The sequence below is a fragment of the Aulostomus chinensis genome, chromosome 5, assembly GCF_037954235.1.
Source record: "Aulostomus chinensis isolate RoL2024-O1b breed Wild chromosome 5, RoL_Achi_v1.0, whole genome shotgun sequence".
NCBI lineage: Eukaryota > Metazoa > Chordata > Actinopteri > Syngnathiformes > Aulostomidae > Aulostomus > Aulostomus chinensis.
The window spans coordinates 8,647,993-8,666,345 of record NC_141324.1 but is presented as its reverse complement, the minus strand read 5'-3'; the positions used below and the strand labels follow the sequence as shown (position 1 = coordinate 8,666,345).

Below are 18,353 nucleotides of genomic sequence, written 5' to 3'. Positions count from 1 at the left end.
CTCGCATTTTGGCTAAGCTCCCTCTTCACCACAACAGACTGGTTTAGCACCCGCATCACTGTGGACGCCGCCCAAATCTGCCTGTCAATCTCCTGCTCCATCCTACCCTAACTTGTGAACAAGACCCCGAGAAACTTAAACTCCTCCACCTGAAGCAGGACCTCCCCCCTGGCCTGGAGTGGGCAGGCCACCCTTTTCCAGCTGAGGACCAGGGCCTCAGACTTGGAGGTGCTGATTCTCATCCCAGCTGCTTCACATTTGGCAGCTAACTGTCCCAGCAAGAGCTGGAGGTCGTGGTCTGATGGAGCTAAGAGGACCACATCATCCGCGAAAAGCAGAGACGACATCCTCCCACCCCCAACCTCTACATCGCCCAAGGCCACACATGCATCTGCTCATAGTTGCAAAAATGTGAAACTGACTTTTCCCAGAGTTTATGTCCCCTATGTGCAAAAATGAATAAAAATGATCTACGACACTCATTTCAAAATAATAAAATGATTTTATCATAAAAACTGCAAAAGTTATATCCAAACTACTTCCTGTAAGTTACAGTAGAAACAGGAAGTGCTCTTTGAACATGAAAACTGGTCCAAACATTACCAAGGACCTACTGTACCAAGTCTGCCATAGGTGGCGCAGTGGCGCAAAATTTTGCAAAATCAAAAACTTTCCAAACTCCTCTTAGGCTGTGTTGTTCAAAAGTTTCAGGCATAATGTACAAAATGAAAAGATATCCAAAGAATTTTGATGAATGCAAAAGTTCTAAACACAACAATGTAGCAATAAAAAGAGAACGTGCTGTTTATCTTGGCTCAGTTAATGGGATTTAACATGAAATTAGGCCCAAATTATGGCAATGCCTCCCTGAACTGTGCTAAGTTTGGAGCTGCCGGCCAGTAGCTGGATGTCACTGCGGCACAAACTTGCGACCCAAGGATCCAAACTCTCCTCAGAATCCCTCGAAACCCATTTTGACGCAGCAGATGATGAGCGAACCCGTCTGATTTTAGGCATTGGGTGAATGTTTGGTGAGCAAGCGATCGTCAGAACCAAATCTAACCTCCTGCTCTGACGGCTGACGTGAGGTATCGGCAACCCACAGCAATCAAACACGGCCCTCGGTCTTTGTACTCCACCGTGTGACTTTATTCGACTACCAAAAATCATTTCGTCGACATTTAACAACCAGAATTTGTCAGGAGACCTCTTGTATGTTATCACAAAGTTCCATTTCAAATTAGCATTTCTTGATGAATCTATTTTGATTAAGTAATTTCCTTTTTTTTTTTTTTAAATATGTGGTGATCCGTAAAAAAAAAAAAAAAGTTAAAAAGAAAACCTGCCGATCATTTGATTAAACTGATATTCATTCAGGGGGCCTGTGAAGAGGCAGAATGGTGGGTTTTGATGAGTAAACAATGACAGGGAAAGAAATGAAGAAAATCTACAGTGACTTGCACCTTAAAGCCTTGATGATCATTTTTATCATGTCATCTCTCTCTCTTTCACTCTCACTCTCACACACACACACACACACACACACACACAACCTGCAACTTCAACCTAAGACTATGTTTATCCATTAGATGTAGGCAGGTTTCAGTGAGGGGGAAAAAAAACTGCATATCACGACATGTAATTCCAAAATATTAACATATCAATAAGGTGCCAATTGAACGAATCATTTGTGCACGATTAGTGAGGAAGGCCAACCGTGGGAAACCAAACTGTGAACCGATGAAGAGGAGTGGCGTTCATCTGTTTTCCTTATTTACAAGTGAAATGTTCCTTTTGTCCGACACGTGCACTTTAACAGTCATCGCATCCACATCATTACATACAAACGTCATGATGTTTGTGACAGTGCATGGAGTTGCCATGATCAAACGTACAGTTACAACATCTTTACACACACCATTGCTCACATCAGTACCTGAACTCGGAGCTACGTCACAGCCCTTGCAAGTGGTACGGGACAACCATAAAGCAACGCTGGGAGTGACGACAGTGACTGATGGGGAAATGATTAGAAGCAGAGGTCACGGTAAGGTCAAAAGCACTTGCCTGATTAATAAAGACGTGGCTCCGGGGAGATTTTAAAGGGTCAGTCCACCCAAATTTTTTTCAAAATGGTCATGAAGGTAATTGTGGTTTGGAGCGCTAAAAGCACTGGAAAATGCACCTTAAGTCTACATGGATGCTAGTAGCTTTGTGAGGCTCTGCCCATGCGGTTAGCATGCTAAAGTTAAACCAATACTTCACCCAAAAATGCTATGTTGTTTACAATTATGCTGCTTTAGCTCTCAATGACGTTCTCCCCCTCCTGCATCACTTCTTTGTAACTTCAGAGTGCAGAAAGAGCCAGCTAGATGGATTTAGCTTGACGCTGATTGCCCCCCATGGCCACCAGCTACAAACAGCAAAGTTATCTAAAAATGTCAGTTTGCAAACTCTCAAGTGAATCATCCAGCCGTGCACTCGGTAATCCACAGCTACCGTGAGCAAGCACCAGTGAGGCGGGTCAACGGAACGCACCCCCGTGAACAAGTGCCACACTGGAAGCCTTCTACTCTGTGTGTTTGTGGATTACTGGGCACACAGCTGGCTGCAGATGATGTGGGTTACACCAGGTGATGTGGGTTACACCAGGTGATGTGGGTTACACCAGGTGATGCGGGTTACACCGGGTGATGCGGGTTACACCAGGTGATGTGGGTTACACCAGGTGATGCGGGTTACACCAGGTGATGCGGGTTACACCAGGTGATGCGTTTGAAAGTTTGTAAGAGGACATCTTTGGTGTTATATGCAGTAGGAGTCTATGGGCGCCATGAGCTCGGAGGTAAATACACATGGCTGGCTCTTACTGCATTCGTGGGTGGGTGGCTTCATGTCTTAGAGACTCCTATATGTGACTACATGAAAGGCAGTCACCACTTTTGGGTCAGTATCACTAAGACCTGATGAAAATGCTCCAATGACAGCAAAGACTGATGGGAATGGCGACATTTGCAGGTATTTAGTCATGATAAATCATGGCAATGCGGCAATGGTGCTGGGTGGGACGTTTATTCATCGAAGCCATGAATCTGAGGATAATCTCAAAGAGCACATGTAGAGATCCGTCTACAGAACTTCTGAACACCAGGCAGCTGCGCGGAAGGCAGCCACCAAAAAACCCCAACTCCCTTACATGATGTCCAGGCCTCAGCAGACTTCACCTACACTCCAAATGATCTTCCATAGCCGAACAAATGGAAGACGTGGCAAACCTAAGGGAGCTTTCTAGAACATTCAAGCTGGATGTCCTGGGCATTGTTGGTTCTCAACCAAATCACGGGTTTTGCTTCAAACGTGACAAATTTTCAAGGCCATCTCTTCAGCGACTGAGCCGGACCGTCCTACCATGCCAGTGTTGCTGGTAGGACAGTGTTACAGGGACACATCCACACTTCTGATTTTAAAATGAGAGAGTTTTTTTCCAGCTCTGCCCACAGCATCAAAAACTCGGCGAGCATCCTGGTGGGTCTTGACGAGCGGAAAGCGTTTATAGACTAAACTTTGGGGGACAACATGAATCTGTGGATTCAATTCATCCAATCACTTTTCAGAGATTTACTGAAATACAACCCACATCATGGCGCTAGAGGGAAACAGAAGATCACCATCCATACATACATAGTGTGGTCTCAAGTCTCACATTCTAACAGTGCACGTTACTTTGAATTGTTCAACCCACTGGAAAGGTCAAGAAGCCTAAATTACATTCACGGCCAAGAGTCTGGGGTCCGTGGAGACCGACTCCATGGCAGAATGCCACTGATGTAAACTGAGAGCACATATTTTATAATTTAGGTGAACTGCTCCTTTTAGCATTCCCTGTTTCTCTTAGCATGCAAACCTCTATAGATGTTCATCAAGTGTCAGCATGGAAAACAAGCAGCTACACCAGCATTCAGGACGTTGTTGGAGCTTTGACATGCTAACAGGCTACATCAACCCTTGAACTTGGTCAAAAGAGCAAAGAAAAGAGGCGTTATTACCAATAGAGGCCTGTCGAGGAATTTTCTTTTCAAAAATTTGGTTTAACAATCAAAGTTATTTTTGTAGGTGGCTGTTTTGCTGGGTGACACCTCATGAATACCAACGAGGAACAAGCACAAAAAGTCAACCAATGGAGAAATACTATTGGCAACCAGCAGTCACATGCGGTGAACACAAAACAACTATTGCATAGTATAAGAAGATCAGGCAGGTCTCGACTTCACTTCCAATAATTCAGGGAAACGTTCTCTGACAAAGTGTTGCCACTGCAGTTATGGGGCACTGAAGCATTGTGGGTATTTGAGTGATTTCAGCAGTGCAATCTGAGCCTAATATCTTTGGTTGTGTTTGACGAAACCACAAGACACTGAGACTGGGGGGGGGGGGGGCTGCTTTCAACTGCCCTGTGTAAGAATTTACTGAATGGACTACATCTATGCTCGAACCTGTTTCACTTCTTCTTCAGAGGGATCGTGGAAACATTTAATAGACGCAATAATCACAGACTCAATTTTTCATCAATTGCATTGGTAAAATCTAACGTTACCTATAGAACTAAGGCTGAATTTACACTTGTCAAATTCAGTGTAGTATAAAGTGCCATTTCAAGGTGGCACGACACTCTTGTGAGTTTTGTGGCACAGTTTATTAAAACAAAACAAAGAAAGGCATCACTTCCAGTACTGGCAGGAAATGGGTTGGGTTGTGCTTATGGATAAAGGAAAAACAAAACAAACAAACAAAGAAAAAAACCCAAGAAGATGGGGGGAAACAAAAGAAATGAGGAGTTGATATAGTTGATTGCATCTCTTCTCCCATTTGTAAGCGCACTGTAAACGTTTCAAGTGTGTTTTCTGTGATGAACTGAGCGCCTTCTCAATGTGGTCCTCGTGCGTCCTGCAGTAGTGTCACACTCCTGCCTGCTTCAAGTCTCCTCGTCCTCATGCTCCTCTTGCTCCTCCTCCTCCTCTTTGGCAGAAGTGGTGTCTCGGAACTTATGACAACGCAGCTGTGCAATACCATTAGTTGCTGTCTTTCGCTGCCTGCCGCTCGACTTAACTGATGCTCAGCTGCGCAAATCCAATGAGTTTAATGTCGTCAGGAATTTCAGACTCTTCCACACCGGATGCCTGGAAAGAATGGGAACAACTAAATAGCTGATCATGCGTGGAAAAGTATTATCGAAAGGGTTCCGTTAGCGCACTTACCAGTTTGAAGGTTACATTTTTGTTAGTATTAGGATCATCGACAATCTTTTGCAAATTGGCAGCAACTATGGAGGAGATAAGAGAAATGATCATTAAAAAGCACAAGACTTTCTCCTCCTGGCCAGTGGAAAACAAAAAAACAGGAATTCATGTTTTCTGGAACCACATGAGGCAAATCAGGACCACCATATATGCTGCATCAGCACTTTTTGCATGCTTTCGTACATTGGTTAGTCAAAAATTACCAGGTTCCATCCAAATGCATCATTAAGTTCAACCAAATTGTCAAAAACTTGGCAAAAGAACGTGCAAACGTCTGCATGTTTCCATGTGCTGCTGTGAATGAATGGAGCGTTGGTCGGGGTTCTCAGTGGTTCTCCTGGGTTTTTTTACAAACTGAAAATACAAATTAAAGAAGTGGATGAATCCCGCCTTGTGTTACCAGTGTACTGAGGCTTTTCCACAAGGAAGTGCAGCAGTCAGCTGAGAGGATCAGCCACCTTTAGGGCTTCAGGAATTTCTCTAAACTAAAAATTCCACATGCTTCTGGTCGTACTTACCGATGACCAAGTCTCTCCCATCGACCAGCCCTGCTGAGACCAACTCCTGGGAAACTCCATCTGCAGAGTCTGACAAGACACGTGGAGAAGAATTTAGAGACGAGTACACGAGGCCAAGGCTTGTCAGCATCCAAAAGTAAAGAACAAGCTGGCTGACTCCTCCTACCTCGGCCAGGCATGAACTCAAAGCGGATATCATTGAGTTCTTTTTTGGGGTTCCTTAGTCTCAGGACCAGGCTGATGGGGACGTTGGCACTCGCTGCAGTCGGATCCTGCAACAGCACAGTAAAGGCGCTACTGAATGAAATGAAGAACAAACAGCATACCGTAAATTCTGGACTATAAGCTGCGACTTTTTTTCGACGCTCCATGCCCCGCGGCTTATACTCCGGTGCGTCTTATACGAGGATTTTACCTTCACCCTGGGGTGTGGCGGGCAGCGGCAGCGGGCAGTAATTCCCATTGTTCCTGATGGTAGCTCCAAGTACCGTACTTAGGGAAATTCCTGGCCAAATGTTATGGTAATTTCTCTAAGTACTGTACTTGGAGCGTCCAGTCCATGCTGCGGTGCAGTGTAAAAAGAGCATCACACGATATTTTCAGTCATTTGTACTCACCCTCAAGATGGAGAGCAGAAGAAGGAATGCTTATGATGCAGCTTTCAAGTTAAAGGCAATCAATCTGGCGGTTAAAGATGGAAATAGAGCTGCAGCACGTAAGTTTGGCATAAACAAATCGATGGTGAGACGCTGGAGGCGGCAACATGACGAACTGACCCAATGCAAAAAGACGACAAAAGGTTTCAGAGGTCATCATAGCAGATGGCCCGGACTTGAAAACACTCTGGAAGACTGGGTCAACGCGCAGAGAACGGGCGGTCGAGGTGTTTCCACCGTGCACCGCGGCTTATTTACCGGTGCGGCTTATACGTGTACAAAGTTGATTTTTTCCCTAAAATAAGCATCTGCGGCTTACATAACGGTGCGCTCTATCGTCCAGAATTTACGGTAATAATGATTGACAGATGTGTGTTATTCAGCTGTTCATTATGTTTAACATTTTCAAAGCTGTTCTGGATGTTAGCTTTACAGTCCAGTACCATCCTGAATGGTGTCAGCCCGCCGCCACAGGCAGAACTTGTTTTCACCTGAGCAGGGGGTGCATGTGAGGGGCTCGTTGTTTGAGCGGGAGCCTGCGGTGGAGCTTCGTCTCCAGCTGGTACCACATTCGGGGGGGTCTCAATTGCTGGACCGGGAGGCTGGAGGTGTCCTGTGGAGCCATCTGCTGGGGGAAAAATCTAAGAGGCACAGCAAGTAAAGTGAGGGGAGTTCTCGGTCTCACTTGAAAGGTGTAAAAAAACCCAAACCCCACAAGTCAGACAGACATGCAGATCGCTGTGTCATGAATCAAGATTGGCAGGTCATGTCCATCACAAGTGGACTCACCTCCAAGTTCTGGGACCCGTCCCTCACTCTGGGTGACTGCAGAATGGACATGACAAGATTGTCAGGATTAAACACATGCAATTTGTTTTTATTCACCGAACGCACAGACTAGCAGGAGTATGACAGGATTTGAGAACAAGGTGGCATTAAACACAGGTGACGTTTCAATGACATCACAGTCAGGAAGACAGGAAAGTAAAAGCCCACAACCGGACAGGAATTAAGAAAATCATTGGAACGAATAATCTGTGAGGGTTGAGCTGAGCTAACACACACTCTTTGGAAGAATGAGTCCTGCTGGGTTGAGAAACATTAAATCCCATCGCTATTTACCCGTTAGGTGAGCCAAAGTGGAATTTTCTTACAGTAATGACATAATCAATATCCCGAAGCGAGAGCTGCACGTGAGAATCCCGTAAACAAACACTGATGTTCCAACAGGAAGCGTCATCAGACACTAAACCCGTCTGATCAGGTTATGGCAGAGTTGATCCCCCAGCGCTGGGCCACCAGCCCCTGCTGCACCAGGAAACGCTTTCAAGTTGAAGCTGACTTAGCGAGGAGAATTACAGTTTAAAAAAAAGAGAATAACAAGAATAAAATATGATTGAAAAAATATCTACTCAAACTGTAAGAATTTAACACAAATATTTAAGTGAGAAACTACCATCTTGAAACATCATCAATCTGTGACGCTCAGTTGGGCTAGCTAACGCTGTGCTGTGGTGAAAAACAGAAAAGCTCTTGAAGCACACACCCATAAAATATTGTAGTTCCTGGTAGTTTTTATAGAAACTGTTGGATTCCCAGCTGTTTAATGCTGTATGGCGCCTGGTTGTTAGAAAAGAATAAAAGAGATCAGCCAAAATGATTTTTTTTAAATAGGTGGGCCTTGAAGCAGCAAAAAGTAGACACTCCTTTGACAGGACTCAACAATCGCAAACTCCCTCAAATACTACATGATCAGAACAGTTACAGCACCACCTGCTGGTCGGAAAGATTAGTACAGAGTAAACCTGTTGGAGGCAAACATTAAGTCTTACTCTCAGAGCTGCCACAGCAGCTTTGCCTTCCTCGCTCTCCTCATCCAGCTCGTTGTCGCTCCACTCCCAGCCGCCGTCCTCCGTCCTGTGGAGACGGCCACTGGATCCTGGCACACGTCTCACCTACACAGGTCAGTTGCAACACACATCCTGTTACAGTATGTCAGACCATTCAGTGGGATCCAGCGAATCCCGGCACAACGGCAGCAAACTGAGCCTTGACAAGGCAGCGCTGCAGTGAACGGCAAAACAGTAAACAATGAACTTCTGCAAGAGTCCAACCTTTTTTGATCGCTCTGATATTGTGGGACCTTTCTGGAGGAGCTTCTCCTGCAGGTACTCATTGTTCTGTAAGAGGGACAGACATTTCACACAGGGTTGATAACAAATCTTCTCAGAAAGATGCCAAATATTTTCCGGTTATTTTTATGACATGGCAGCTTACCTTGGCTTTTGTGAAGAATTTGTGCTTGAGCAGCTCAGCTGCAGTAGGCCTAAAAGATTAAAGACACGAGGCCCATCAGCGTGTTCTTAAAACAACGGTCAAAGCAAAGAGGACATTTCAAAGATGGTTTGGCAGCAGACCTTTTTTCAGGATCTTTCTGTAAACACAGGGTGATCATCTTCCTGAAGGACTTGCCATACTTCTTAACCATTTCCTTGTCTGTTATTCCTGTCTCCAGACAAGGAGGGTCGTTCTGCAAAGTCAGCATCAGCACCTACACACACACACACACACACACACACACACACACACACACACACACACACACACACATCACCCTCAAAGCAAACGGGCTTGACAGGAACAAATGATTCAGAATTCCAGACGTCGGCTTCTTTTGCTACGATCCAGATGCTTCAGCACAGTGAGAGCAGGGCAGCAAGTAGCAGGCATGGGAACACAAGTTTTTAGCATTTGCAAAGGACAACAATCAACAACAACAATCAAGCTCTTACAGTCGTAGTTCTGGTTTTAAATATTAAAACGCACTCAATTTGCTATCATTTCACTGAAGTTGGGTTGAAAATCCTCAAACAATGCAGACTTTTTAAATCACCAGTCACCAGAGAGGCAAAGCTTTAGTGGCTTCACTGTCATCCTCAAGCCCTTGCAGGTAGCATCGGGAATCAATGTGGGATGCAGCCATACTGTCCCGCACCATCCTGTTATTGCCGTGCGCACCGACTGAAGGGTTTCAAAACAGATGACCTACTTTCATCTTGTAGCCATAACTCTCTAAACTTGTCTTATTACAGCAGTTCCCAGGGGCTGGAGACTACTAACAAACAAGAGGCTCATTAACTCAAGCACAGCTACCTTCATGGGTGGGTATTTGTGATAGGGTGCAGCCCCGGTGGCCAGCTCAATGGCAGTTATCCCAAAGCTCCAGATGTCAGCTTTGAAGTCATAGCCACGGACCTGTGGAGGAAAGGCACAACAGATTTTTTTTAAGAAGTGGTAACACATGAAAAGAGACTTCCATCTATTGTCTGTCAGTCAAGCCTCCCACCTGCTCCATGACCTCAGGGGCCATCCAGCACGGCGTCCCCACAAAGGTCTTCCGAACCTTGGTCCTGGTCATGTCTCCGCCTGCTGCTAGAAAGGCACTCACACCAAAGTCTGGTGAACACAGGTGCGAGGAAGAAAAAAGTGAGATGTCGCCTAAAATTCACATAATGCAGTTTAGCCTTTGTATCCATCAGCAATAAAAGCCAACAGTGACCACCAGCATTGGTTCACATTCCTATCCTCCATAGTGGAGCTACCAGCCATCAAGTCACATCATGTGCTTATGAATCTCGGTTTCCAGCGATCCCACAATCGTTTGAGAGGAACCTGGCAGCAGAAATGTCACTGACACAGAATATCGGGATATGTTTTTCCTGATATTAGTTACAAGTTCACTAGAAGCAACTAACGTGGTCACTAGGTCATGGAATCTGGTTACTAAAACAACACTGGAGCAGAAATATCATTTGCCATGCTCTATGTTTGGGGTGAGGACTTCTCTAACTCTTAAATCATACACAGTTCAGTCTTGTGCCTTGTTTCCCTGTTGTCCTGTTAATTTCTTGCGCCGAATCAAATATTTTATGGTCACATTTCACCTGCTCACTGGTCATCTTGGTTCCTGGTATAAAAATCTTTACATAAGGAATTTGCTGACATTTAAGTGGAGGAACTGAATAGGAAATGTGCTTCTGGAGCTGCTGTGAAGGCGAGTGGTCACGGCTGAGCTCTGTTGAAAATCATGAGACGAGAGGAAAGTGAAACAACGTACCAGCGATTTGCACTGAGCCATCGTCCCCAAGAAGAATGTTTCCAGCTTTCAGGTCGCTGTGCACGAGGAGAGGACAGATAAGAGGACAAACAAGTCAGTGAGAGCCCAGCTGATGACTCGCTAGGCTGCTCTGCAAAAGAATGAAGCCACGAGAGCGACACCCTTGAAGGGCTTCCCTTCAATCAACATTCAGTTGACGTATAAAAAAGGGAGTGGATTTACGCAACGGCGCCCAGTTCACACCTTCCCCGTCTCCTTAAAGTGGAACCTCTCATAGGTTTCATTCACAAAATCGCATCTTTCCTTCCTCTCATAAAATATTCTGACGATCTGTTTGTTAGAATGATCAGTATTCGTCTGTTGATTGGAACCTTGTCATAGAACACAGCCCAGAGAATGAAGAGAGGCAGTTCTACTCCACTCACTTCTACTGTGACGGTTACGTGTGTTCCAAGGAGGAATTTCTATGTAAACTAAACCTCCTCAATTATGCATTTTCATCATGTTAATTATTGAGGGAACGAGGTCTAGTTCAAGCCACACACGCTTGTGCTGACATGAAAGGCTCTGTGTCAGAGGGAGCACTAGATCACGGGAGGAGCCATGGCGCTAAATGTACAGCAATGACAAGGCGCCGCCACGCAGCCTCGCTTCAGCACTGACTGGCACCTCACCGGTGAATCTGCCCGTTTTTGTGAAGGTACTCCAGTCCCTCTAGCACTTCCTTCAGGATGGTGGCGATGCTGGCCTCGTCCAACACTCCCGTCTTGTGCTCCCCTCGAGAGATGATGTGCTTGATGATGTCCAGCACTGAGCCTGAGGGAAGGGTGGAGGATTGTCACGCAACATGCTGACTGTGCACGGGGAGAAGCTGAAGACAAATATGGAGCATTTATCTGGTGAAGTTTGCTCTGGTTTCCTGAGCCCTTGATAAACTAGACAATGCCTATAAACGCCCGAAGTCAACATGGCGCAAGGCACCATTGCTAAAGCTAAACCTCAGCAAGACAAACAAGCCTGATGATGGTGGATTACTCACCTAAGCTGGCTCTTAGCAACCAGCTTGAGGGCTGAGTAAACTCAAACTTTCATCAAGGATAACATCCGACAGCAATAAATGGATATGAATTTCCAGAGACAATTCACCCTTCTCACAATTCCTAACGTTAAAACTCCAGGACAAACAAACACATTTTGATGCTGTTAATGTGACCTGCTTATTTTTGGGGACTGGGTCTGCAGCACACCCAAGTGGAAAAATCTTGAGTTCCTGCCATTGTTAGCACGTTGTTCCAGATCTTGGAGAGTTACCAACACCTGCAGATATGCGCATTATTATGAAAGCATCGCCGAGAACGTGCGTCACGTCACCCACATGCATGTCTGTGCCTTCGTCCCACAACTACAAACAAAACAGGACTCCCGCATATTAATACTAACTTATGCAGTACCAGAGGTCAAAACACCACAAGCCCTCTGGAAATTACTCATATATTCACAACACTTTTTTATTTCTTTATTACTAATGGTGATACTCATTTTCATTACAAATTTCCCCCTTTCACAAATGATAAAGCTTTTGTCAGATGATGGGAGAACATCATTTCCAGGATCACCAGCCAACAGTTGGCGATGTACCAAGGAGACAGAGCAGTGGGAGAACTGCTGTGGAAAGGACATGATATCATGAGAGAATACATATTCTATTTTAAATCTATCTATATATCTCTCTCTCCACACACACACACACACACACACACACACACACACACACACGGTTAAATATACACATAATACATATATATCATAACCTTTAATACTTTTACAGTACAAAGCTGAGCAGTATAACAAAATCATGGTTGGTTGATAATGCGTCATGTGACCCAAACCTGTCATCAAAATAGAGGGTCTTTTATGAGCAGGGCCTTTCATTACTCAAGCTGGCAAGAAACAGGGCTGCTCACAGATCCAACCATAAACTCCAACTAGGGATGGTCAGTAAAGAAATTCCCTTGAGCGAGCATCAACTTGAACCAGGGATGGGTTCAAGTTGTGCATCATTGGGGTCGTCGTTGTGTTGTACTTACAGACGGTTTTGCAGTGTTTACAATGAACTTCCTCATTTTCCATTAAAACTGTCCACACCAAACTTCTCTATGCTTACGTTAGCAGCAGCAGCTAGTGGGGAGCAGAGTATTTCTGTGTCTTCCTCTGTCTCCTAAACTAGTTAACTATGTCCCCTGATGGTAGGACGTCTCACTGCTCCAGCATCGTAACAGGATGACACAACACAGCCTCCTTTCATCGATGGACCTTCAAGTGATCAAGAGTCCTCACGACAACTCAACAATTACCAATCATCAAATAATTGTCCTCATCCCCCTTCAAACATGAAAATATTTAGATACACACACACACACACACACACACACACACACACACACACACACACACACACACACACAGGTTCAGGTGTTGTAAGGGTGGCAGGAACTTTTGAATAACAAGCAAAGAAAGTGATCTACTGCACACAGAAGGTGCATTTTCTTTCCCTGTCATGCAAATATTTAGGTTTTTAAATCAGGATATTAAATTAGTACTTTCAGAACCGAACCACAACAGCCAATGAGAAACCAGTCCAACTGACAGGGCCAAGCAACAGGAAACATTGTAACTGTTAAGGCTAATGTTAGCTAGCCTAAACTGAAACTGTAGGCTTAAACTTCCTTCAGTTCTCGCTCAACCACCCCGGTGACCAAGCCTCCATCAACCAAACAGTTTCACATCTGGAATAACTTGGCCTTCTGCTTTTGTTTTGTTTTTCTCACTCCAAAGTGTTCCACATCAGTTTCCATTGGGTAACCCTGTCTGAATATTGATTCCCTTCTCATGCATGATGCAACCAGATATAAAAATCAGTCTGAATCTTAAAACCCCTGAAGTGCCCAGCTTTCGACAAAACGTACAACAAAGTAGGACCCCATCTCGTTCTAGATGCCTTTCTAGGATCAATATGGTCTTATCTGATCCCCAACAGTCAACTGTTTCGCCAAGCCAGCCAAATGTCAATGGTTCATATTACTTCAGAGTACACCAAATACAGAAAAACTCTCTGTCCTGAGTCATTAGCCCATTCGTAGGAGTATCCAAGTAGGCGGAGCCAAGAAAAAAACTGTTCAATAACTTGAGTTTAAAATGACATCAAAGCTTAGAGAGAGGACGGAGCAGTGAAGAAAAGGAAGCCCAAAGGAGAGGCTGGGGATGAGGAGTGATGCTGAATTGGCCTGCAACCACTTGGACAGGTAGGTGGCAACACCAAATATTTGTCCTAGCCGGCGTTAAGCACGTGCTAGCCAGCAGTAAGTGACTGTAGGGCCGGGTGGGATGTCGATGTCGTCAGGGGCGCTGAGTGTTAGCTTTTGGTGCCGTTGAGTCCTGGAGGACGGGCCAAATTTACAGAATTTTTGTGTTAACAAGCCACTAAGAAACAAGCCATGTACTCTACGCATCACTAGGTATTTCTGTCACAAATTTTGTACCTTTACCCTTTTTCAAAAGAAAACAAAAACAAAACTCAAGCAGAGGTAAAAACTTTTTTGTGAAAGAGGAGGGTTTTTTTTAAGGAATTTTGCTGTTTTCATCAACGTTTGGTAAAACAACACTTCACAATGCGCATCAAAATAAGGCCAAAGAAACTCAGGTTCTGACACTTGTCACTATGCGTTTTTCTCTTCATTCCCTGTTTGTTGTTGAGTGGAGCACTGTGACGAACAGAATTTCCCTTGGGAGGAATAAAGCATTCTGATTCTGACTATGTGTCTCGAACATATGCTGAACCCAATCACAGACATCGTGGGGGTTCCGTTCCATAGGCAGTCAGATTCTTCATCAGCCACTGACCAGACGAATCGCAGTTGTATTTTCCAAACGCGACTGAATTGCCTATCAACATTTAATATCAGTTTTGTAATGTAATAGGGTTGCACCCTCCTCTACTATGTAAAATGGAAGCCATGCTTTTATTTCACAGCGTTTGCAAAAGCTGCCGTTAACGAGGACTGGCGAGGTGCATTAGCGGCACTAGCATACATACTTAGCTTAATATCAAACCTTTCCAACACACTGAAAAGCACAGTCACGTCGCGACATTAACAGTTTTATAAAAGCAGCCCAACCCAGGCCAAGTACTTGACTAGCGAGACTTGGGCCGCTTCCAACGTGGCTTTTATTTGCATTGTATCTTTTCTTATTTGCATCTTGGTGCTTTTATTCGCCACTAACTCAACTTCTCCGTCTGCCGCCCATCGGTGATGTTACTCCTCCAGTTCTTTGCACAACTGGATCATAAATCAGTGACCTCCATTTAACAGGATTGGACAACCCTATTGACAACTAATACCCCTTCACCTCTGCTTTATACTAATCAAAACTCTGGACCCAGATTTTCAAGACACATCATTGAGTAACGGTCTGAGGACAAAACCACAACTTAATATTGAGGCAACGTGTTCACGAGCTTCTACTAGACGTAATCCAAACATAAATCAAGGTGCAAAGGCAAGCTTGTTTGAGATAGTAAATGGGAACTAAAACAATGAAAGTCTCAGCAAAGTCAAGGTGAAGATAAGCCAAACACAAAGGTAACCGGAGCAGCACCTACCACCACTGAGCAGCTTCATCACCAGCCACAGTTCATCCTTCACCACAAAGGAGGTGTAGTAGGAGACGATGTTGGGATGGTGGCACTGGCTCATAGCCTGGATCTCTTTCTGCAGGAAAGCACATGTGCGACATTATATTGCACTTGGCATGATGACTACATGATCTGACCCGATAACTGTCCTCGTTGTAGAGAAATTAACTGATCCAGAGCCAAGTCATCTCTCTGATATTAGCGTTGATGACCATATCATGCTTGTACCACGTGGAGAGGTTGTGTACAATAATAAGTGAAAGAGTATACAGAGGCAGATAAGAACTATTCATTCTACAGGAGAGCCATCTCTCTAATGTGACACCATGACTACGAATGCACCATAAAACTGTGGTAGATAAAGAGGTGGATCGTGATGGAGAACAGGCCAAGTTTCACTTTGATCAGATGAATGGGGACTGAGATAAAGACAGACAGAGAGATTTCTTGCTTTTATTGTTAGATGGTACACAAAAGACTTTCCCCTCCAATTATTAAGCCTACAGAATCGTTCCAACCTGGATTTGAAGGAAGTGACAGGGTTTCCGTCAGAAAACCGGCCAATAAAACTCTGACTCCACTGGGTCAAATCTGTGTCCAAATACCCATTTTTACTGATTTTTCACTTTGCCAGGCAGGCGCCAAACCTTAGCCCATCAAGTTTTATTCTTCCTCCCACAAATATCATGTAAATGGGACCAAATGGACTGCTCGTCTCTGTTAAACTGAGCCTGTCAAATGGACATAGAAGTGACATCATGACAACATGGAGAATGAAGAGCAGATTGATCCATGTGACACTCGCTGAACTGAATCCTGGTGCATCACATCTCAGTTTCACTGTAGATAACGCGTGACATGTAACTACCCTTCCCTTGCTACATACTGAGGCGCTGTTGTCTGCTGTGGTGCCGCTGCTACATCTCACACAAGTGATTGTCTCAAACAGTTTGGTATTGCAAGACAGAAACAGAAACCCAGAAAGGTTTTATCAATATGGTAAAATCGGCATTTCTACAGTACAGAAATTTTAGGCAAACTTCACATACTTTTTGTGTAAGTACTTGTGTTAAATCTGAAGCTAACAGCGTTTATTAGAAAATTTCAGCTGCCATATAAATATTTGATTTATCCATGGTTAATTAGCAGCAGACAACTTTGCAATGAGTCATGGAATTCAACAGCAGTTGACTGTTGAGTGTCAGATGTCGTGAAATTTTGTGAAGCGAACACCCAGCCCTATTACTCATGGTTGTGGTTGTAAAGTTTGTATCTTCCTCTGGATGATCTGACTCACTCCTCCCATTAAACACACACACACACACACACACACACACACACACACTACAGATGTTGTGTGTCACTTGGGAACATTGCTTACCAGGAGCTCATCCATGCTAGTTTGACATTTTTCCAGGTTGATGCGTTTGATAGCCACCTTCTCCTTCCTGGGCTTGCAGTAGGCAGCCTGGACCACTGCAGTGGCTCCACTGCCTGAGAAGAACACATCAAGGGTTTATGAAACTCCATCGGTCTTTCCAAGAAGCCACTGCTGGAAGACAAACTAACAATTGTAAAATGTGTCCCAACTGAACACAAATAAGTTGTGGACTGAAGCCATTTGCAATCGCATCCATCCAAATTTCACCAGTCACAGAAAACTGCAGTTTGGTGCCACGTCAGAGCCGCTGTCCAGCACATAATCATCAGTGGCGTTATCTGGATTGGTGTGCATGCCTCACCAGAAGACGTAAACCATCTGCTATAGAGCACCACCCACTCGCGAATCTTCACGCACTGTAGGCTAACTTGCGTGAACTAGCCGTTTAGCCTCGCGCTAACTTGCTAGAGGTTGTCTCGATTTAGCCACTTCCAGGGTCGGTTAACTAATTTGACATTGTCACATGGAAACTCCGCTGAACTCCCAAGCTTCCAGTCGTGTAGCTACAGGCTGTAACTGGCCTTCAATGTCCTGCAACGCTTCTTGGCTGGTGGCAGTTGGTCGGCAGCCGACACCGCGCTGGAACAGACAGGGAAGGCTAGCAAGCTAACGTTAGCAGGCTAAGCTACTCACCGATCACCTCATTGAGAACGTAGTCATCCTTATCGATCGACCAGGGTTGTGAGGACTGCTCGTCTGCCATAATGTCGTTGTTAGAACAGCGCGTCTAATTAATAACAAAGACGTTGTCTGGAATATTAAGAACTTTGTGATTACTCCATTCGGCTCCGATGATGCTGGCTCCTGGTGTTCCGCGGTCAACCCCTGCCGTTCCTGTCAACACACCGCGCGACTGACGCATTGTATGACGTAGGCATCACGAGGCGGAACAGACGGGCCGCCATCTTGAGTGTGGCATACTCGGCTCAGAAAAAAATGGAAAACATGAAATATACAGATGACCCAGAAACTGTGAAACTATGAATTTAGAATTGAATCAAATGGCTTCTATATGTGGTAGGGGGCGGCTGATTCTGTCACCGCCGGTCCAGGAGTAACACTGATGTTGTTCTCAGCTCTTTTGTTGGATCTGCTGCAATGAGTTTACTCATTTGTAGCCAGTCAAAGTTATGCTGATTTATTGTGTCCTTCCAAGATCTTGTTGTGAAATCGACAGAGCCCTATGGCGGCAAAAGAGAGACAAAATGAGCCTGCATAGAGAAAAAGTAATATTTTGGAGCCGCAAGATACAATTTCTTCCCTCTGTTTGTTTATTTTGTGGCCTCAAAACACAATTTGTTCTCTACATTTGGTTAACTTGTGGCCACAATATATGACTTGTTCCACCAATTTAATTATTATACATTAAAAAATAGGCGGCACGGTGGAGCAGTAGTCCTCACTGTGGCCCCCCAGCAAGAAGGTTGTGGGTGGAGCCCCGGCTGCAGCACGGGGTCTTTCTGGGTGAGTCTCCATGTTCTCCCTGTTCCTGCTGGGTTCTCTCTGGTACTCCAGCTTCCTCCACAGTCCAAAGACATCAAGAGGGGACCAGGTTAATCCAGACTCTAAATTGACCGTAGGTGTGGCTGTGAGAGCCAATGGTTGTCTGTCTCTATGTGTTGGCCCTGCGA

The 18,353-nt window shown here is 44.8% G+C and overlaps 1 protein-coding gene across 1 annotated transcript; it reads right to left on the bottom strand.

Annotated features, from left to right (window-relative positions):
• Positions 1-607: 607 nt before the first annotated feature.
• Positions 608-17,568, bottom strand: oxsr1a (oxidative stress responsive kinase 1a). Its single transcript, XM_086202911.1, has 17 exons — positions 17,356-17,568; positions 16,663-16,775; positions 15,249-15,357; positions 11,263-11,404; positions 10,589-10,644; positions 9,818-9,927; positions 9,625-9,726; positions 8,889-9,022; positions 8,749-8,797; positions 8,586-8,651; positions 8,304-8,426; positions 7,261-7,296; positions 6,963-7,112; positions 5,982-6,087; positions 5,816-5,884; positions 5,256-5,320; positions 608-5,177 (listed from the first exon to the last, which is right to left on the bottom strand). The coding sequence occupies exons 1-17, from the start codon at positions 17,423-17,425 to the stop codon at positions 5,103-5,105; spliced, it is 1,575 nt and encodes a 524-aa protein (XP_086059037.1). The 5' UTR covers positions 17,426-17,568; the 3' UTR covers positions 608-5,102.
• Positions 17,569-18,353: the final 785 nt, after the last annotated feature.

Excerpts from the sequence above, each read along its gene's own strand:
- oxsr1a (XM_086202911.1), bottom strand. The coding sequence starts at position 17,425 with ATGGCAGACGAGCAGTCCTCACAACCCTGGTCGATCGATAAGGATGAC. Across the intron at positions 9,727-9,817 it reads CCCCTGAGGTCATGGAGCAG|GTCCGTGGCTATGACTTCAA; the intron begins GTGGGAGGCTTG and ends TTTCCTCCACAG. Across the intron at positions 5,178-5,255 it reads AAAATGTAACCTTCAAACTG|GCATCCGGTGTGGAAGAGTC; the intron begins GTAAGTGCGCTA and ends CATTCTTTCCAG.